The 22,738-nt window shown below is 34.8% G+C and overlaps 2 protein-coding genes, 1 long non-coding RNA gene and 1 pseudogene across 3 annotated transcripts; 1 reads left to right on the top strand and 3 right to left on the bottom strand.

The window, feature by feature from the left end:
- Positions 1-325: 325 nt before the first annotated feature.
- On the bottom strand, positions 326-1,770 carry LOC114541251 (annotated as a pseudogene).
- A 481-nt stretch (positions 1,771-2,251) lies between these two features.
- Positions 2,252-8,269, top strand: LOC114541228 (ATP-binding cassette sub-family E member 1-like). The gene is made up of 20 exons (XM_028561209.1): positions 2,252-2,417; positions 2,511-2,596; positions 2,850-2,947; positions 3,107-3,224; positions 3,448-3,537; positions 3,689-3,736; positions 3,845-3,914; positions 4,033-4,129; positions 4,378-4,467; positions 4,727-4,848; positions 5,020-5,114; positions 5,370-5,427; positions 5,661-5,732; positions 6,072-6,131; positions 6,204-6,262; positions 6,467-6,637; positions 6,787-6,869; positions 7,202-7,324; positions 7,656-7,767; positions 7,953-8,269. The coding sequence occupies exons 1-20, from the start codon at positions 2,309-2,311 to the stop codon at positions 8,001-8,003; spliced, it is 1,812 nt and encodes a 603-aa protein (XP_028417010.1). The 5' UTR covers positions 2,252-2,308; the 3' UTR covers positions 8,004-8,269.
- A 6,759-nt stretch (positions 8,270-15,028) lies between these two features.
- LOC114541239 lies at positions 15,029-17,039 on the bottom strand. The gene is made up of 4 exons (XR_003689207.1): positions 16,943-17,039; positions 16,473-16,602; positions 15,242-15,523; positions 15,029-15,163 (listed from the first exon to the last, which is right to left on the bottom strand). It is a non-coding gene; the product is annotated as an uncharacterized LOC114541239 (long non-coding RNA).
- A 756-nt stretch (positions 17,040-17,795) lies between these two features.
- On the bottom strand, positions 17,796-22,099 carry LOC114541250 (acylase ACY 1 proenzyme-like). The gene is made up of 8 exons (XM_028561226.1): positions 22,008-22,099; positions 20,742-20,960; positions 20,424-20,621; positions 20,051-20,209; positions 19,519-19,782; positions 18,982-19,299; positions 18,125-18,417; positions 17,796-18,035 (listed from the first exon to the last, which is right to left on the bottom strand). The coding sequence occupies exons 1-8, from the start codon at positions 22,087-22,089 to the stop codon at positions 17,796-17,798; spliced, it is 1,773 nt and encodes a 590-aa protein (XP_028417027.1). The 5' UTR covers positions 22,090-22,099.
- Between the last annotated feature and the right edge of the window lie 639 nt (positions 22,100-22,738).

Here is a 22,738-nt window from a genome sequence, read left to right as displayed (position 1 = left end):
GACATTGGATGATTCCTTCATTGTCCAATTCTCCCTCACCACAGTGTGAACCATAAACAAGAGGAGCACTCAATCCCCCAACAATTGGGCCAAGTAACAAATGCAACATGCCTGGGACAAACATGATAGGCTATGATGCCCTTAAGATGTATGGATGGAAAGCTGAAACTCAACGGTGGGGAAAAAAGGCTTTAAAAAAAGAATGAAATAAGGTGAATTGTTCCTGCCATACCTGTTCAGTTGCATATTACTCACAATGATTTTTTTAACATTTTATCCTTCATTTTGTATTTGCATCATTTATTTGTCACCATGTTACCTAACATACTGACAAGATCTAGATCAAATGACAATATTACAAGTTACCCTTTTATGTAGTTTTACTATATGTGAGCTAGTGCCAAGAACAAGATATGCCACAATGGGAATCTTATTTTACAATTATATATTTTCTAAAATGTTCTTTTTAGGATCATTAAATTGGATCTAATACATCTATTATACTAAGATATTCTGTTATTGTGGAGCCACACATTTCATCAACAAATGTTTGATTACCACTGAAAAAGATTTCATTTAATGAGTATAATCTCAAGACATCAGGTTTTCTAAACCTTATAAAAAACAAACGTTTCTGTATCTTGTCCAAAGGAATTCGCAAAATGAATGCTGACTTGCAAACTTGGCCAGTTGTAATATCATTAGTAGAAAGCAACAAATGTAGTTTTTTCTCCAGATTGCTTGATGAATTTTCATCACTGAATACAAATGCAGCCCTCTCTAGTAGGCCCATTATCTCTTTTTGAGAAAATTGGTGTTGTTTCAATAATTCAATCCTTTCAAGCAGAATTGATGAACTGCCAACAAATAACATGGGTGATTTCTGCAGCAATGTATACAGTTTTATGTTACTGTCAATTATCTGTGAAAGACTTTGTATGCTTTGTTGGAATGACAATTTGTTCATTTGGAGAAATGCATGTGGGTTTGACTTGAGCAGTTTCTTAACATGACTTTTTTCACAGTATAATGGGCACCACAGAGGAATTGGTATGTTTCGCACAAGCTCTCATAACTTGTACACAGGAACTCAGGACATTTTTGCATCAATTTTGAAATGTCAATTTTTAGTTCATTGAGAAATGAAACAACTTGATTAAAATCTTCATTTAAAACAACTTGTTCTCCAGATTTAAGTAATGATGACTTTAGAGCTAATCTCAGAATATTGCTTGATGATTGATAATTTCCAGCTTGTTTAGCAAATTCCTCAGCTTTGTAGCATAATGGAACAGTCAACACAATTGGATCAACATCAATCAGGTTACCAATACTCTCCAAAGACAATCCAATGTTCTTAAGGTGTTCTAGATTTGACTCACACTGTTTAGTGTCTAGTGAAAAAACATAAGGATTTTTCATGAAATGCTTTGGAAGGTAGCAACCATACATTTTTAGAAGTGAAACCATTGAGAACATGTTTGGTGAATTGAATGACAGACATGATGGATATGATAAAGCAATAACCAGTGCATCTTCAACATTGATTTCCAGACTTTGCAATATTCTAATTCTTTCTTTAAATTCTGGCAGAGACAGACCCAATACTTGTTTTGGCGTATCACAAAATTTTTTAACAATCTCTTTATGCTGACGAATCAACCATACAGCTCGTCTTCTTGTTTTTAATTTTCCTTCAGCTTCTAGTTGTTTCACCATTTTCATTGCATACTCGCCAACATTGGCCTCATCGGATTCTGGTCTAGCCATGTGTGTCACAACTGCTGTCTGTCATGCAAGGTTTGCATAATTCTTTAACATGCGGCGTAAAATTTCTTGAAACATTTTTATTTGACAATAGTTTGGAAATAGGTTCGAATATGCTACTTGAATACAAAGGCTTGTTGAAATTGCACAAATGTTTAATAAAAATAGCCATTGGTGACAAAACAAGGATAATTCTGATCACTACTACTTTAATGCGGCACGAAACGAAGGAGAAAGTTTTAAATTAGATACATCAAAAGTTGTGTGTACTAGAGTGCTAGGTAAATTGATGCAGAATAGAAAGTTGTCAGTTTTTTATCAATGTATATCAATGTATATCAATGCATAAAAGTGTGCGATTCACTGATGCAGTGGTTTTTTCGGAAAGATTGAAAAACACTTAGTTAGCTAGTTTCGACTTTTGAAATATGTAATGTCGTAGTTCAGAGATATCGCGGGCTCGGTTCTTTTTCAAAAACCGGCACATGCACTCCACTTTGGAATGAATCATCGATCAAAGATTCATCGATCGTAGATTGATATGTCTTCCCAAGACAAATTAACTCGTATTGCTATCGTAAATACTGATCGATGTAAACCAAAGAAATGTCGACAGGAATGTAAGAAAGCATGTCCTGTCGTTCGTATGGGTAAGTGAAAATTATTTCGTCTTTTGCGTTGAAATTTGATGTTGATTCTATTTATAAGCACTCCTGATTTTAAAATATTTTTAACTTTGTAAGGTAAACTATGTATTGAGGTAACGCCAACTTCGAAAGTTTGTAGTATCTCAGAGGACTTATGTATTGGTTGTGGTATATGTGTGAAGGTATGTTAGATATCATGTTTTATGGTCACCCAGTAATATAGACTATACTAGTATTTAGTATACCAATATGAAAAAGTGGTGTGTGAAGCATTTTCATTTTTTTGTTGCTATTCAGCAGAAAATGTACAGAAATGTTAATCTTATAATAAATATTCAATTACACCTATTAAACTGCTTATAATGGTGGGTTTTTTTGTTTCGATTTAGTGTTCCCATCAATTTAAACAAGTATTTCCATCTTTATCCATTTTAGAAATGCCCATTTGAAGCTATAAACATAATAAATTTGCCAAGTAACCTTGAAAAAGATACAACTCACAGATATAATGCCAATTCATTTAAGTTACACAGGTAAGAAGGCTGCTATTTTGTTATTATTTATACATGGTTTATTGAGAATCAGGTATATTATTTGTAAACAGCATTAAAGAAACTACCTTCCAGAACATTTCCTGATGTAAAGATCATTTTATGGGAATTTTTTCAAATTATTTTTTTCTTGTTTCATAGATTACCGACACCTCGCCCCGGTGAGGTTTTGGGGTTAGTGGGTACAAATGGTATTGGGAAATCTACAGCACTAAAAATCCTAGCTGGAAAACAGAAACCAAACCTTGGAAGGTTTGATGTAAGTTTCATCTTAGGTAGCCTAGATGTAATTTATGCTCAGTCTCATGTAATGCACAGATACCTATTGTGATTGTTTGTAGTATATTTTGATATATCAATACAAAAAAAAATACAATTAGTATGTGTGCCTTACTTACTTTTGTACTGGTACTGTACCCTGTATTTGCATGGGCATTGTGTTCATGTAATTACTATGTAAAATTATCTGCAATCATTTCCAGAATCCTCCTGACTGGCAAGAAATTTTACAATACTTCCGTGGATCAGAACTGCAAAATTATTTTACAAAGATTTTAGAAGATGATTTGAAGGTAAACTTGCTCACAACTTTTTAGTGATTTTGAGTTTTTACTTTACAATAGAATCCATACCTTAAAGAAGTGGGTTGCTTCCCTATGAGCTGACCCCCTACACTTTGTAGAAATAAAAAAAAATTAATATGTGGGTTATGTATTTTACTAGGCAATTATTAAGCCACAATATGTTGATCAGATTCCCAAAGCTGTAAAGGTGAGTGATAATTTTTAAGTGGTTGTATTTCAGAGTTATCAATCTTAAAATTCGAGGTACTATTGCTATAAGTACAGTACCTAATTTCTTATTTTTTACTTATTGCAGGGTAGTGTACAGTCCATACTTGATAGAAAAGATGAAACTTGTTCTCAGGAACAGTTCTGTGAACAATTAGGTAAGAAGATACCAAGATGTATCCTTGTGTGAATGTACATACCATTATCACACAACTTGATGGGAGTTGATGAAACTAGAATACAGTTTTGAATGCGATTCAATTTGTCCAATTTTAGATCTATTGTCAGTTCGTGAGCGGAATGTCGATGAACTTTCTGGTGGTGAATTACAGAGATTTGCCTGTGCTGTTGTTTGTGTTCAGCAAGCTGACATGTAAGATATATAAAGTCAGGGTGGTTGTACACAATGGTAGGACCTCACATGCATGGATGCCACTCTTTACCTGATTTAGATTTATTCCTAAACTAAGTTCTTTTGTAGTTTTCAATTATTCTATTTATCATTTTATCATAAACCCATGTTACAGTATTCCAGTTGATAAAATTTAGGCCCTGTAAGATTACCTCCTAAAGCTGTTTACAGGGTTGAAATTATTGTTATTTTGTTTCTTTTTCCTTTAGTTTTATGTTTGACGAACCCTCAAGTTATTTGGATGTCAAACAACGTCTTAAAGCTGCTCTTGCTATAAGGAACCTTATAAGAAGTGATCGGTAAGGTGGTATTTTAGGAAATGAGAACAATAGGTTTAGACTAATTTCATTCTCCTAAAGATTCACTTTGTGGTACATGTTTTCCGACATGTTTTTGCTGCAAGTTTACTAGTGGAAAAATTAAAAGTGCATAAGTTTCATGGTGTCTCATTGTAATATTTAATATTATTGTAACTCAATCATTTGTGAGCTCAAATGGTTCAGATCCAGGCCCAAAACCGTCCATGTTGTTTTGATGTTTGCTTGTGTTTATTTCCAGGTATATTATTGTTGTGGAACATGATTTGAGTGTCTTGGATTATTTATCTGACTTTATCTGTTGTTTGTATGGTGTCCCTGGTGCCTATGGTGTTGTTACTATGCCATTTAGTGTCAGAGAAGGTAATTTATTTATACATAAGGACATTGATGCACTCTTACTGATTGCATGCAGTTTATATTTAAAATGTGTTGTGATATACTGTACATTAAACTGGTAATTTAACATGATAACAAAGGAGGTACAGCAAGAATAATAGCCTAAAATATATATATTTGATTTCTTCTTTCTAGGGATAAACATATTTTTGGATGGCTTTGTTCCAACTGAAAATCTACGTTTCAGGGAAACATCTTTGACATTTAAAGTGGCAGAAACAGCAGACAAGGTCCTTATTGTTATAGGCGTATGGGGTAGGGGGGATGCTGCACACCTAGACACATTTGAATCTAAAAAAGTTGGGCAAATTTTTATCAAATTCTACTGAAAATTGTGTAATTTTTGCTTATAAGTCCAGGAAGTTTGCATTTGTAAGTTGGGTGATTTTGGCTGAAAAAGTTTACCTACCTATGTTTATAATATTACATACTTTCTACTATCATACTATACAATGTATTTTAATTACTTCTAATTATTATCTCAGGAGGAAGAAATTAAAAAATTAAGAAGATATAGTTATCCTGATATGAGAAAAGTTTTGAGTAAGTGTTTAACAGTATTTTTTTATTTAACTCTTCAACTCTTACATATATTCCATATCCAATGTTAAATGTAATAGCCAAATCTCTTCAAGTTCTGCCTTGTTATTTTACAAAATTGTCAAAATTTACAAAATTTTACCTGTTCCAGCCAATGGTCCTGACCTACTTAGGTAAAGCAGTGCAATATCTCTTGTCATACCCCCTATTGAGTATTGTGTTTCATTCTGTTTTAGAAACATTTGAGTTGAAAGTTGAAGCTGGTTCATTCACAGATTCTGAAATAATTGTTATGCTTGGGGAAAATGGTAGGTTGAAAAGGTTTAAATTGTCTCATAGCATCCATACCCACCTGTACATCACAACTAGAGTGATTTGGACTACTGGACAATGGTGGATAGGTGTAGACTGGTTGGATAAGACCCGAAAATAGACTAGCTAATGACGTTATAAGAGTGGCTGATTTGAATAAGTGTTTGAATGTACTGTACTGCTAATTAACCACACAATCTTGTAGTCACCATGCAAGTTTAGCGTACAATGTTTTTGCGAATGCTTTACTCAACGATCAGCTCATGGTTTACTGTATTGCTTCTCAGAATTTTTTTCGAGTTTTCATATGTAACAACTATTTAATCTCCACTCAGGTACAGGAAAAACAACATTTATCAGAATGTTGGCTGGCAAACTACCCCCAGAAGATGGTGGTATGTCTACTTTTTATCATATATTTTCTGCCATTTTTGCATTTTTGAAGTTTTTTTTGTCTCTACTTGCAGCTGAAATTCCATTGCTTAATGTCAGTTATAAACCACAGAAAATCAGCCCGAAATCCCGTGTAAGTAAACTAATTTATCCAAAAAAGTGTTTCTCTAGAAACTGCTCGCTGCTTCCAAATGTTGGTATATATAGCTAAAATACATGTCAAAGGGCAGGCAAGTCATCACCCGACGTTGCACGTTTGTGTATTATTAAAATTATTGTTCTTTACCCCCACTTCTTGGATGGCCTTTTGACTATTGTATATAATGATCCTTTGTAGGGAACTGTGCGGCAGTTATTGCATGAAAAGATTCGTGATGCATACATTCATCCGCAGTTTATTACGGATGTGATCAAACCACTTCAAATAGAAAGTATATTTGACCAAGAAGTACAGAACTTATCTGGTGGTGAACTACAACGTGTTGCGTTAACCCTCTGTCTTGGCAAGGTCAGTCTTTACAATTACAGTAATGATAGTGCATAGTGGATGTATATATTACCAGAAAAAAGCAAAATGTATAACTAAAAACACGCTGAACGATGTGAAATTTTAACACAATAATATATTTTGATTTACATGAAAAGCTTTCTTTTTAGCCTGCAGATGTTTATTTGGTTGATGAACCATCGGCTTACTTGGATTCTGAACAGCGTCTTGTTGCCGCTAAAGTAATTAAGAGGTATCTTATATCTTTTATTCCGTCAATTGTTGTTACAAAAGGTATTACTTGTTGCACGTCTTGAATGATTCTCTCTTTTATGAATAATGACTTTTTGTCTGCTTCAATAAAATCTGATTTTGGTAGTCAGTGTTTTGATAAGTTTATACCCTAATTTATACCACTATGACTGTGTAGACACCAGGCAGACCGCAGACACAGGTGTAGACACAATTTTTTTACAGTTGTGACATCGATCCTCCCGCTTTCATTTCATCGATTATTCGACTCGCTCCATCTTTTTCAATTTATTTTTCAACTATATCGCGCTACATGTTGTCATTATTTTATAGGTTTATTTTGCATGCAAAGAAAACTGGTTTTGTTGTTGAACACGATTTCATAATGGCAACGTATCTTGCTGATCGTGTTGTTGTATTTGATGGAACACCGTCAATTTCTACTTTTGCAAGAAGGTCAGTATCAATGATAAATTTTTATCTCGGATGAATTATTTTGCCCCACCTACAAAGGACACGCTGCAAGGCAGGCTGATTTTCGTTAGGTCCCCTACCGAACTCTCTCAGAGAATCGCTGGCTAGCTAAAAGTCGCTATCATCATCAGAGTCTCTCAACCTAAAATTTGGGAACAAGCATTATCATTCGTAAACGGCAAAAATAATACAGCATCGAGACCGTTGATGTCTGTAACATTTTGCTGGGTGTCAGTAATATTAATAAACCACAACGCTGTGTATTTTTTTACTGCATGATCATAAATCAAATGTGTCATTTCCTTTTTCCTAGTCCTCAAAGTTTATTGACGGGGATGAATAAGTTTTTGGAATCCTTGAACATAACATTCCGAAGAGACCCAGGGAACTTCAGACCAAGGATAAATAAACTAAATTCAGTGAAGGTATTTAATCCACTTCCGCTTTGTTGCACTAAATCTTAGTTGGCAGCAGGGCGCAGTAAAACGCTGTTTTTGCTGCGCCCCGGCCCGGTTGGCAGCTGATTGAGTTCGCGCATTTCCTTGCATTAAACAAAATACATTCAACATTCCCAAATGTAAACCATTATATACCATCCTTACTTTTTTAGGATGTGGAGCAAAAACAGGCAGGAAATTTCTTTTTCTTGGATGATGCTTAAGACATTTCCGCAACGTCACAAGCTGCTTCTGGGATATAACATTTTTTGCTGTGTTTCACCTGTTGCAATAAAACTAACTAACTACATTGTTAATGACAGCGAAATAAGACCGGCAGTGAAACCTCAAAAGTTGATTGTTCAGTTGCATCGAACAGGAAAAATAGTGGCAGAATAACCAGCCTTGCATAGTAGACGATATTGTTAAACCGACATCCCCGATTTTTTGCGGAGAATGGCGATTTAACTGGAATGCAAAAAATTGCAAATCTGTGAAGCTTGTTTAATGAAAATTTACGTGTAGAATGTACGAAATTTGATCACAATTATGCAAATAAAACCATTTCATATCAGGAACTGAAACCATTGGGGTACAAAAAGCGCTGCGTATACAAATATTATACCGTATTTTCTCTATTAAGCCCCCGGTTTCAGACCCTTTGGAGGGGGGGGGGTTATTAGAGAGGGGGCGTAATTGAAGGGGGCTTTAAGGTTATCTATAAAATCTTAAGTAATTTTCTTCAAAATGAACGGTATTACGTTCATAGTACTATAGAAAAGCAAAATACACTGAAAATTTTAGGAAAATTATGGAAGATAAGGAACCACAACGCCGAATACTTCCGCTCATGAAATTGACTATTATGGAGCCAAAAATCAAAACCAAACTCTTCAAAGAAAAGATCGCATAAAGACACGTGTTTTAGGACTTTGCGAAGGAGCGGCTTCATAATTTTTTATCTTAAAAGGGGTGGCTTACTAGATAGGGAGTGGGGTTATATATACATATTATATATTTTTGACAAAAAAAAAGATAAATTTCGACACTAGAAAAAAAATTGGATACTAGGAAAAAAATTGACAGGAAAGAACATTTGGACAGAAGAATAAAAATTTTGACAAGAAAAAAATTTGACACAAGAAAAAAATTTGACACAAGAAAAAAATAAATTTGCACACTAGAAAAAAATTGATAGGAAAAAATTTGGACGACACAAGAAAAATTTTGGACACAAGAAAAAAATTTGACAGGAAAAAAATTCGACACAAGAAAAAAGTTTTGACACAAAACATTTTCGCTAACACTAGGAAATAGAATTGAAATGAAAATAAATTTTGGCTGGAATCATTTTAAAAATTTTGACCCAATAAAAAATGTTGACACGAGAAAAAAAATTTTTGACAACACATTTTCAAATAATTAACAGGGAGAAAAAGTTGGTCACAAGATAAAAAATTTTTAGACGAGAAAAAATAATTTTGACACAATAAAAAAATGTTGACACAAGAAAAAAAAATTGGACACTAGAAAAAAAAATTGAAAGGAAAGAACACTCGGGCACAAGAATAAAAATTTTGACAGGAAAAAATTGGACAAAAGTAAAATGAAACGAAAAGAAATTTTGGCTGGAAAAAAAATTATTTTACTCAAGAAAATAACTGAGGAAAAAGAATTTTAACACAACTGAGAAGAAAAATGATAGGACACAAAAAAACTTGTGAGGAAACAAATTGGACACAAAACAAAGATATTTGGCTGGAATAAACTTGGACACAAGAAAAATAATTTTGACACGAGACAAAAAATTTAGAGAAAAAAAATTGGACACAAGAAAAAATATTTTTGACGGGGAAGAAACAGAAGTATGCTTATAGAAAATTTTAAAAATTTCTGAAAGTTAAAAATATCTTGTTAAATTTTTCAAATGTATTGTTTTGATGAAAGGATACAATTCCAATTAATTCTGAAGCATTTCGACATATTTTCAACCGAATTTTCAAATTTCAAAAAATTGACGAAAATTAGGAATTTTCCTTTGGTCCCCCGTTGCCGATTTGACTGAAATTTTGAAATTTATCAAAGTATGATTTTGTGTGTTCAAATGTATTGTTTTGATGAAAGAATACAATTCTAATTAATTCTGAAGCATTTCGACGTATTTTCAACCGAATTTTCAAATTTCACAAAATTTACGAAAATTAGGATTTTTGCTTTGGTCCCCCGTTGCCGATTTGGCTGAAATTTTAAAATTTATCAAAGTATGATTTCATGTGTTCACTGAATGTATTGTTTTCTTGAAAGAATTCAATTCTGATTAATCCTGAAGAATTTCCACGCACTTTCAACGGAACTTTGAAATTTCAAAAAATTGACGACGATTGGGATTTTTTCTTTTGCTCCCCGTTGCTGATTTGGCTGAAATTTAAAAATTTATCTTGGGAAGTAATAATCTTGGAAAGTAATAATCCCACAATCGCCACATTGAGCAATGTCATACTGAACCTTCGAATCTTGGAGTTAAACCCACTGCGTTTTTTGGTCAACCTTAAACCGGGCGCTGTGGATGTTTATATAATAATATTTATGTCAGGATTTAACACACGATTCGGTGGCCTAGTTGTTAAGGATACGGCCTAACATGTTGTAAGCGTAGGTTCGAATCCTGAGAGGGATAGGTTCGATTTTTCCCACTGAAATTACTATTTAATTTAAAATTATTCAAAAAGGATTTAGTCAAATAAAGAACAATAGCTTTTGAAAAATGATGTGGTGGTCTAGTGGTTAATGCGTTGGTCTCCCAACCCGAAGACAAACGTTTCAACTCCTGGCAACGCAAAAAAAATAACTTGAAAAATTTCTGCATGATTTGGAATGCTTAAAGCAGTAAAAAACTCCTCGGCCTATGCGAAAGACTGAAAATTGAAAAAAATTTGAAATAAAAAAAAACTTTAAAAAGAAATTCTTGCGTTCGAGAGTACCTGAAAATTGAAAGAAAAGCACAAGTTAAAAAAGTGTTAAAAACATGTGTCTTCTAAAAAGCCTAAAAATGAAGAAAGTCAGACGGAAAAAAATTTAACAATTTCCCGCTTTTAAAAAACTCATGTTTACATAACTTAAATTTTTTTCACGAAAATTTGACAGGGTGATTTTCTCGAGACTGAAAAAATTTAATTTTTTTCACTTTTTTGAAATTCTCTTAGATTTTTTTTTGGACGCGAAAGTATTTTGTCTTGGGCTACCTGTGTCAAGCCAGACACAGGTAGCCCAAAACAGACACAGGTAGCCCAAGACAAAATACTTTCGCGCCGAAAAAAAAATCTAAGAGAATTTCAAAAAAGTGAAAAAAATTAAATTTTTTCAGTCTCGAGAAAATCACCCTGTCAAATTTTCGTGAAAAAAAAATTAAGGTAAGTAAACATGAGTTTTTTAAAAGCGGGAAATTTTTTAATTTTTTTCCGTCTGACTTTCTTCATTCAGTTCAGGCTTTTAGAAGACACGTGTTTTAAAACTTTTTTAATTGTGCTTTTCTTTCAATTTTCAAGTACTTTTGAACGCGAGAATTTGTTTTCATTTTTTTTAATTCAAATTTTTTTCAATTTACAGTCTTTCGCAAAGGCCGAGAAGTCTTTTAACTCTTTTAAGGCTTCCACAAATCACACCGAAATTTTTCAGGCCAATTTTTTTGCATTGCCAGGAGTTGAAACGTTTGTCCTCGGAGTGAGAAACGAATGTCTTAACCACTAGACCACCGCATCATTTGTCGAAAGCTATTGTTCTTTATTTGACCTAATTCTTTTCGATGAATTTTAAATTAAATAGTAATTTCAGTGGGAAAAATTGAACCTTTCCCATGTGGGACTCGAACCTACGCTTACAACCAAGTAGGCCGTAGCCTTAACCACTCGGCCATCGGATTATATGTTGATAGCAGCCTTAATATATACGTTATAGCGGTAGCCCAGTGGTTAAGGCTACGGCCTACCAGGCTGTGAGGGTATGTTCGAATCCTCATGGGAAAGGTTCGATTTTTTCCACCGAAATTACCATTTAATTTAAAATTCATCGAAAAGAATTAGGTCAAAAAAAGAACAATAGCTTTCGACAAATGATGCGATGGTCTAGTGGTTAAGACATTCGTTCCTCACTCCGAGGACAAGCGTTTCAACTCCTGGCAATGCAAAAAAATTGGCCTAAAAATTTTCGGTGTGATTTGGAAGCCTTAAAACAGTTAAAAGACTTCTCGGCCTTTGCAAAAGACTGTAAATTGAAAAAAATCTGAAACAAAAAAAATGAAAACAAATTCTCGCGTTCAAAAGTACTTGAAAATTGAAAGAAAAGCACAATTAAAAAAAGTTTTAAAAACACGTGTCTTTTAAAAAGCCTGAACTGAATGAAGAAAGTCAGACGGAAAAAATTAAAAAATTTCCCGCTTTTAAAAAACTCATTACTTACCTTAATTTTTTTCACGAAAATTTGACAGGGTGATTTTCTCGAGACTGAAAAAATTTAATTTTTTTCACTTTTTTGAAATTCTCTTAGATTTTTTTTGGACACGAAAGTATTTTGTCTTGGGCTACTGTGTCAAGCGGACACAGTAGCCCAAGACAGACACAGGTAGCCCAAGACAAAATACTTCCGCGTCAAAAAAAATCTTAGAGAATTTCAAAAAAGTGAAAAAAAGTGAATTTTTTCAGTCGAAAATCACCCTGTCAAGTTTCGTGAAAAAAAATTATTAAGGTAAGTAAACATTAGCATTAAAAGCGGGAAATTTTTTTAACTTTTTTTAACTTTTTTCAGTCTTTTTAAGAGACACATGTTTTTAAATTTTTTTTTACTTGCGTTTTTTTGGCAATTTTCAAGTACTTTTAAGAAGCGAAAATTGTTCAAAGTGTTTCTCTGATTATTTTTTACTTCCAATTTCTTTCAAATTTACAGCCTTCTTGCTTCTTGAAGGCTGGGAATTCTAACTTTTGAAGCTCACAAATCATACCGAAATTTTTAAGGCTAATTTTTTTTGCATTACCAGGACTTGAACATGTGTCCTAGGATTGAGAGACCAAGGTCTTAACCACTAGACCACCCCGTCATTTGTCGAAAGCCTATCGTTCTTTATTAGGCCTAACCCTTTTCAAAGAAGTTTAATTAAACTGCTTTAACCAGTAGACTACACCAGCGAACCTGCGGTGAAAGGCTACACCTTTTTATATTATTTAATGCCTTTTTGGTAGACTCTCAAATGAAATAACAATTTAAATATATAGGTTCAATTTAATGTTCATGATTGATTTTCTCGTCTAAAACGCACACAACCTTAAAGCGTGCCTGTGCCTTAGAGCACTATCTTTCCATATAGGTTAGTTATATGCGGCGCAAGTGAAGCTAATGGTTACGGTGCGATTGTTTTTTATTTTTAATAAAGTGAAGTCAAAGTAAAGTACAAGAGTTAACATTGCATTTCAAAATAGGTTTAAAAGGAAAAAAGTACAAGGATTAAGGATGTATTTCAATGTGTATAACCGGCGTATATATATAGTCATGAGGCAACAAGCATGCAACTCGTAGTCTCGTAGATTACATCTGAAATCGCAATTGAAGCAAATATTCAGTCTAGCAAGTCAAAAAAAATTTAAAAACATGTGTCTCTTAAAGACTGAAAATTAAAAAATGTCCGACTAAAACTTTAAAAAAAGGTAAAAAATTTTCCGCTTTTAATGCTAATGTTTACTTACCTTAATAATTTTTTTTCACGAAAACTTGACAGGGTGATTTTCTCGAGACTGAAAAAATTTTTTTCTCTTTCTACAAAAATCTACCAAGATCATGTTTTTATTTTTCAAACGAATGATGGCTCTTGCCTCCATGTATTCTATCGGAATATTTTATAGTTGTATGGTGTTTGTCGTTTAATATGGAGCATTATTCGAGAGGGCACTGAGGTTGTCAAGTCGGTACCGATAGAGCAGGGTAATAACCTATAGTCGTGGTTTACATAGTTCCGCGCCAAAGCCAAGGTCGAGTGAACTCTGGAGAAAATGAAAATACCTCGCGCTGACGCACGGACAACGGTTATTCTCCAACAACAGCCTCGTACCCAGGCGCTTTACTGGAAAACATAAAGGCTGCATTCAGCGTAATATAGAGATCTGTGCGAGCACGCAGAGGTGCTTGGGTAGGACGCGGCAAATAAAGCTTCGCTCTCCTGTCGCGTCCTTCCCAACCATCCCTGCACGCTCGCACGTTTTAGCCACAGATCTCTATATTACGCTGAATGCAGCCGTATGTTTTCCAATAAAGCGCCTGGGTACGAGGCTGCTCCAACAATATAAGTAAATCTAATTTGAATTATTGTATAAAGTCTAACTTTAGCATGTGTGTGCTCAAACTGAAACAATTACGGTACAAAAAGAGCTTCGAATACAAATTTTATCTAATATTATATATAAGACTTTAAAAAACAACATGCGATCATTATTACTCCGATCATTAATCAACATTTATTCACCCGATCATTATAAAATTGACAAAGTGCCACAAACTAAAGTAGTCTGAATGAGTTGTAAATACAGGATACATTCAACCGCAGAGTATCGTATACTTTTAGATTAAAGAACAGAAGTAAATATTTAGCAGTAAACAAAATATGGCTTGCTTTCTACAGGATGAGCTATTTTGTAAAGTCGGCCGTTTTCAGCAGCATAATCATCACCTTTGAAGCCATCTTGCATGTCGCCAACTAAAAAAATGTAAAGTTGGTGGTAGATGATGCTTACTGAGTAAAGATAACGATCAAAGATCGGAGGACTGCAATAAAAATCAAGATTTGCTGAACCAGAAAATCTGTTACAAGCTTGACTTTCAAGTTTTCTTGACAAACATTTCAAGTTTTGAGGCATACGGATTTGCATTAGACCTTTTTGGATTATTTTTGGATTGACATACCATTGCTACACACTTGTTTTCTACAAATTCCATGATGCATCTTAAACCAGGTTGGACATTTTCTTGTTTTGCAACAAAATTGTTTGTACGGACGACGAACTTTATTCCAGAGATCGAAGAAGTTGCAATAACAATTATTATGGTTATTGTTGTTGTTGTTGTTGTTATTGTTGTTGTTATTATTATTGTTGTTGTTATTGTTGTTGTTGGCTCTTTTTCGTCTGCACAGACAATTGTTGTGGTTGTTATTATTATTATTATTGTTGTTGTTGTTGTTGTTATTGTTGTGTTTTGTTTGTTTTGTTGTTGTTGTTTGGGCTTCTCTTCCTCCCGTGGACTGAAGTTGGATCTCTGTGACTTGCGTAACACCCAAGTTCTCCTTGATGAGAATCATATACCTCATTAATCTTTTTGCATAGGTAACTATAGCTGTTGATATAGTCTAAAACAATCAATACAATCTATTAACAATTGAGCATACATTGAACCATTCATTGAACCATATTTGATATTTACTCACATCCACACTTTCTCTGGCACGCCAATGCGCATGCGTGTGAATCCGAACTTCCTCGACACGAGATTTTTCGATAATCGACATAAATTTTGGAGTTATGCTTATCACCGATCCAACAGTAACAAGGTTCTGTACAATACCGGTTGTTGTTGTTGTTATTGTTGTTGTTATTGTTGTTATTATTGTTGTTGTTATTGTTATTATTATTATTGTTGTGTTTTGTTGTTGTTGTTGTTGCTGAACCATCCCCGCTTTTCTCGTACAGGATTTTTCCTATCCGTGGAACTACAATAAAAGAAAGAAAAAAAATTGCAAATCAGCAGCGGGCAGAATCCTAGCCTTTTCTGCAATCTGATTGGCTGTAATCTCGGCCTGCGTTTTCGAATCGTTTTTGATACCCCGGGAAAATATTTTTCTATCCGGACCTCGCAGCCGGTAAATAACATATATATGATCTTGATCTTGGTTGTGCACGCCGTTTGGTTGTGGAGGCTGAGTTGAGGGAATCTTTGTACATTTGAACACAAATCATGGCAGCTAATAAAGGATACGCAGGCGTTCCATTTGACTTAAATTTATATACTAGAAATGAATTATCAGTCTTCATCGAAATTTTTAGAAGAAAACTATCGTTTGCCTAACAATCGGTTAGAATTTAAACGCAAGCAAACAAACGGATCATTCATCCTAACAAACTTTTTCTAAAGTTTTTTTTCGCCCTAAAAAGTTCTCATAGACAAAACAAAGTAATTCGTTGTTATGGGGAAATCGACATATTAAAACCGAATGACAAGAAATTACAATATGTGAATTACAACAAATTATGTCATATGAAAACCAGCCCTTAGGACGAAATACATGTTGAGACAGAAAATCAGCCTTGTCATGATTTAGGCGTGAATATAAAGGTAGGGTGTGATGACAAACTAGCCAATCAAGCTTGAGGGTAAATAGGAATGTGGGCGTTACTTTCTCGTTCCAGCTTGGTCATATTCTAAGGTCATTTTGTTTAAATAAGCCGTTCCGCACTCGTTGAGTTAATTTTCACGTGAATATTATTTTAGGGTTGAACTGAACTTTATATTACCTGCAGATCTTGTCAGAATCAGACATTTCAAGCATTGTGTTCAAATTTGTTAATTGAGCTGATCTGTCGTAATTAGTGCTAATTTTAATTTCCTTTCCCGTACACAGAGCGGGCTTCAAACAGCAAAATCTATGATTGAAGTTTTACCTTGTGTCCACTTTAGTTAAAATATTCTCAATATCATCTTGGCCTTCCGAAGAAATATCCGCCAAGACAAAAACACAGCATATTTGTAACACCAAAAGGAAAAAAAACATGAAACTCTTCATTTTGACTTCTGTAAATATATAAGATGAAAAGCTATGCAGACAGTATATGCAACTACTGCAACTACTATATGCCGCATTCCTGAAATGCGATTTATATATCCATGCATAGACTCTAGGGAGGTAATATGCCTACACGGTGTTCCCTAAATTTGAGTTTTCTCTATTGTGTCTGTCCAAGGTACAATACAGGTCTACCATAGGTATATTACCATAGTTATATTTCAATTGTAGCTATTTAAACTGACTGTATAGGTTCTAGCAAATCCTTGCCTAAACTTGTGCCATTACGATAGAATAATAGAAATAACCTTGTTCGTAATCTATATATATTTTCTATATGAATTTTACCTTCCAAAGAACTTTTACCTTCCAAAGAACTACCAGTTTAAACCAGTTTGCCAACAATTTTCCTAACTTTGTATAAGTTTACTCCGCTTGGTTCGACTAATTCGACAGAATGCAATAAAAATAGATTCTTTTATAAAACATGAATTTATAAATGAATAATTTCATGCTTGTGCACTAACTCATTAAATGATAGCGGTTAAGCCAATATCTCGTCAAAATTGATCAATTGATATTGATAGACAAGCGATATCTAATAATATTCTTGACAAAAATTAGCCTTATTACTCCACTGATGAAGGCTTGGACGGACCTACAAGCTAATTTACTTAAAAGCAATATCTAGTAGTCAAAGGTTAAATTTCATGACCATGAAGTTCTGTAAATCGGTGCTGGTGGATATAGCACTGATAAAAGTTTAAAGTGGCCGCAATTGTTTGTATATTGCTGTAAACCAAAGATGAGCCGGTCTGTTTAATTAAAAAATAAAGTAAAATGCATTAGCCCATGTCGAGGGTACGAATGATTGACGGCTTGGTAAAATTGACTTGCAGGGTTCAAATATTAATTAAAACGACAAATAATGAATAATGCTTTATCTAAACACGCGGCTCTTCTAATTAACTAAAGAAATTTCGAGATGACAAACATAAAACGGAACGCAAAGGCGCACGGGGAAAAAATTCACGGGGAAGGCAATTGACACCCCTTCAGCTCAGGACAAAAAGAATGGTCAAAAGTCTGTCCTCTATTAACAATTTATTTGTTCAAATTTAAGATTATCCCATCCCACAAATATTCATATTTTTGGCCGATTCGTGGAGTTGCGTTGGTAAAATAAAAAGTTGCACAAAAATTAAGTCTCACTAGTACTCTCAGCAAGACCATCTAAGAAAGGAGTCGATGCCGCATATCGTAATCCATCTTTATCCACAGATATCAAAACGCCAAGACCATGGATAGCCAGCGATGCTCTATCATCAATCTCCGTAATTTGCTGTCCTTTGCTTCGTACTTCATGTAACACATTCTGATCAATGGTACAACGCTGTACTCGAATATCTTGTAAGTAATTACCCAATGATGGCAACATAAGCTGGGGTCGGGATAGCGCTTGATTTGGATTCAGGTTTTCATCTAAGACACTTGTTATTATCTGCGGAGTCACCTGACGAAGTGAAGCACCAACAACAGAAATAGCCATTGCAGGCTCCCAAGGTCTATTTTTTGGGCACTGTTTTTTCTGAATGCAAAAGCGGGCTGAAGTTCTGAGTTCAATCGAGTACCAGGCTTAAATTGTTTGATATAATACTTATTAATGGCCGCAGAATGTGGAAGCGCAATTCCATGTACAAATAAACCTGTTCCCCACGGTTGACTATTGATTGTATGTATCATTGAACACATATTACCATACTTATCCATCGCTACCACCCCATCAGAGTGAGGCGCGAAGCTTGTATCAGTTGTATGACCACCTATTTAAAATAAATATATAGGGATGCTGACCGTAACAACTAGCAACTTTATTTTGGGTTGCGCGTTGTTCTAACCTTGCGAGAGTGACCACACCCACCTTCACTCAACTTTATTTTGGGTTGCGCGTTGTTCTAACCTTGCGAGAGTGACCACACCCACCTTCACTCAACTTTATTTTGGGTTGCGCGTTGTTCTAACCTTGCGAGAGTGACCACACCCACCTTCACAACTTTATTTTGGGTTGCGCGTTGTTCTAACCTTGCGAGAGTGACCACACCCACCTTCACTCAACTTTATTTTGGGTTGCGCGTTGTTCTAACCTTGCGAGAGTGACCACACCCACCTTTACGCAAACTTTATTTTGGGTTGCGCGTTGTTCTAACCTTGCGAGAGTGACCACACCCACCTTCACGCAACTTTATTTTGGGTTGCGCGTTGTCTTAACCTTGCGAGAGTGACCACACCCACCTTCACGCAACTTTATTTTGGGTTGCGTGTTGTCTTAACCTTGCGAGAGTGACCACACCCACCTTTACTCATACATAGTGACGTTTTAATCTTACCTAGAAGTTTTTTTATTTTCTCGTTGATTTCATCCATTCCACCAGGTTTACTCATTTGACTCCAAACGGAATAAGCAAATTCCTTTGATGTTCTGTTTCGGAGTGAAAAATCCAACTGAAATTCACGTTCAAGAATAGCAATTGCATTTGGCATTGTTCGTAAATATAACGAAATGAAGTTACTAAAGCGAATTATAGAAGCAAACCAGTAGAGTCTGGTCGAATTTGTAAGATAGGAGTAACTTCGAAGATCAGCAAATTCCATTAGATTCAGTTTTTCCAGTAACTCAGTACCTCCTGAGCCAGCGTTGTTGGTACCTAAATTAAGGAGTTTAGAACATTCCAAACTAGTACTATTGACAATTAGCAAATATGTGAAAAAATTAATTTTCTCCCGAAGGGAATCGTTGTGCATGGGTATCCAAACTAAATATAATCAATTCATGTTTGTATGAATTTCTCACAGGCAAATTTAAAGACAACTATAGCGTTTGTTTGATAGCAAAATGCCATCAAAATACATATAACAGCACCAACCTGAAGTTGACACAACATAATCAGAATACGTCGTATTTATGGGATCTTTCCAGTTGACTGTGTAAGAACTCATATCAGACATTGTGATAACACCATTTTCCTTTTGAACTAGTGACACCATATCTTGCGCCCAGGCTCCAGTGTACATCTCATTTACTCCATTTTCAGCAATAGATTGAAGAACGTCTAACAGCTCTGGTTGTTTGAATAGTTCGCCGTATTTGTAATATTCACCAGTTTCAGGGTTTGTAAACAGTCGTTTTCCTAAACATAATCAAGAACATTAACAAAATATATTTCTGAATAATCGATTTTTAGGAAGGGCTTGGGCCTTCATCAGTGCAATTAACTTCAAAAAAATGTTGATTTCACTTTTTATAGGATTATCCAATCATGTAAATGTCCTTGATTCATAGCTGGTCGCATGCGTCACATTGGTACATTGTTTAACGAATAATGTCATCTTTGGTTTACTGCTGAATTTATATATTTCATCAACAGAATTTAAATTCATCAAATGATTCTCACTGACCATCTTCAGTTCTGAGCAATGTAACATCATTGTAGTTTGCTGCAATGTTTCCGGCCAAGAGATGACTTAGATTAAATCCATTTTCAGCAAAATACAACGCAGGTTCCAACAATGTCTTGAGTTCGAAGTTCGCTAGCCTTTTGACCGCTGCATCAATTCCTGAAATGAAAAAATATTTTACAAAAATAAAACTTCAGCGAAATCGGTAACGGTATGCAAATGCCGTGACTTTCATCTTTTTTTTAAAATTTGAAAATTCAAATATCTTATGATTTAATTTTTTTGAATCAAAAGTGTCTACCATGCATTAATGCGCGATTTTGAATAAAGAAGAAGGTAAGGTTCACGCCTGCCTGCATGCACTACGACATACCTGCAAAAAAACCAGGCACAAGAACCGATGCTCCATTTGGTTTTGTTGTGTGAATTGGCAATATTTGGTCAACGTCAAGGTCAGTTGGAATATTCCAACCACCATCTAAACTATATACTCGGTTTTCATGATTGTTGTAGTATAGTATCTCTGTAACACCAGCGAAGGAGACGTAACAACCAGCTGCAAGGGTTATTTCTGCAGAGAATCCAGTGTAACATATGTAACAATCAAATATAGTTACTTGTGGAGTAGAACACTATGAAATGCATTTTGACGCTAAAAAGTGCCAGGTAAAAATAAAAATACGACTTTAACCTGTCAGTGCTGTAGCTACACAGGCATCCATGGCATTTCCTCCTTGTTGCAACGCAACAATCCCAGCATGCACAGCGAGAGAATTGGTTGTCCCGCTGACCACACCATTATCATGACTCACAGCTAATGGTTTGGGAAAAAAATATCTTTGAGCTGAATAACTTTTCAGTCTGTCAAAATCTTCTTTCGGCCAATCTTTCGGCGACAAAGACACCCCGTCTTTAACAAAGATAACAAAGATTCCGTCTTTAAAAATCTCAAAGCAATCAATTTAGCAAAGATTTCACTTGTTGCTGTTAGCATACGTTTACAGCTTAATTTCGTGAAATATTAGTTTCAATTTACCTACCGCCGGTTGTACGTTTAATGCTCCCCTTCGAGATACGAAGCATCTCAGACACACTTCAGAACTTTTTAATTGAAACTTAGTAAACTCTAATTTGTCTGCGGACTTCTTTTATCGCATACTTTCTTTACTATTTTACGCCTTAAAAGTAGCTAATTTTACCGTATCTATATTCTACTCTATAATATTTGTGTATATTTTGTACCTTATTTTAATCCAGGGCCCCGCTGAAAATCACCTATTGTGAGTCGGGCACCCTGACAAAATATTGTTTTAATAATAAAAAAACAAATACTTTATAAACAAAAACGTTTTAATCAATGGGTAAGTTATAGGTTTAGTGCAAAGCGTAAACCTTAATTGCCACACTGTAAGGCAACATTTGTGTTTGTAGTTTGGGACATAGAGGTTTACCAACGACATTGCCTTCGTTCAACTTTTCCATGCAGTGCATGTAGCTACTTGTTTATTTTTATCAAAATTTTGTTCTACCCCAACGGGACTTGAGTCACTCTCGACATAAGCTTATAACTTTTCAATTGTTTTTATTATTTTCTTTCGTTAAACATGTAGGTGTGTCTTGCAATAGATTGCCCAAAACTTACAATTTAAACCATTTTGGCTCACGGTTTTGCCCAGCGGGCGATGAACAAACCTTTATTTGAAGTCTCTTGTTTCACATTATAGACAAACGTCATGTCAACTGAATCCCAATCTGCACACCGTATAAAATACTTATATTCTTAAGCTGTCTACTCAAACAATGTCTATACTACAGTTCTAGTATTCATATTTTCAAAGACTTGTACACGTAGCTACTCCAAATATTCCTTACGGGTCGGGTTCCCCACACAAAAATAGTCTATAGACGCGAAAATAAAACAAAATTCTATACACAACAAGACTATATATATACTCACCGCAAATGACTGTAAAACTGCAAAAAGTCAAAATGAAAAACCCTAAATTCATTGCATGACACGTTCTTATACCCAGAGACATTTTACGTCTTCGCTGTTTCCGACTGTTTTCTTAAAAAATTGCGCAACGAAGTAAAAAACAAATAGTCAAAGCTTGGATTTAACAAATAATTTACACTGTGTCAAATTTCAAAATTTAAATGGTGGTTATATAGTCCGGAGATTAGATCTATTTAATCTATAGTTAATCAGTAACATGAAACAAAGTAAATATTCAGTTGACCATAGGTATTACATCTTCAACTGGTGTGATTTTGAAGATTGGTGCAAAATATCACCAAGTTCAAATCAAGTCACGACGCGCAACCACAAATATCTATATGAGTGTCTATGCGCAAGATTTGCTGGGCTAGTGCAGTCTGCCAAACCATCTAAACAACTTCGTTGCAAAATTGTTTAGTTCTCCTTCGTTACTTGGGCTGAATGCTTTAAAGTTAAATTCTGGAGCCAGTTGTATAAAACATGCATTAAAAGCTCGCCGCACACGTGAGCTTAATATAGCTGAGCTGAAGACCTCGCGAGGCTGTTAGCTAAGTAAGTTACTGTCGTGTGCAGGATAGTTTTTTTTGAGGAATTCGCCTCGAGAGACAAGTTTCTCACGTGTGAGGATGGTTTTCGGGCTGAGCTAACTGCCTCTCGAAGTCGTGCTGTAATCAAAAGTTAACTAACAC

The sequence above is a fragment of the Dendronephthya gigantea genome, unplaced genomic scaffold, assembly GCF_004324835.1.
Source record: "Dendronephthya gigantea isolate DGI-Jeju-01 unplaced genomic scaffold, DenGig_1.0 000277F, whole genome shotgun sequence".
In the NCBI taxonomy this organism is placed as follows: Eukaryota; Metazoa; Cnidaria; class Anthozoa; order Malacalcyonacea; family Nephtheidae; genus Dendronephthya; species Dendronephthya gigantea.
Note: the sequence above shows the minus strand (reverse complement) of the source record. Positions and strands in the feature narration are given on the sequence as shown.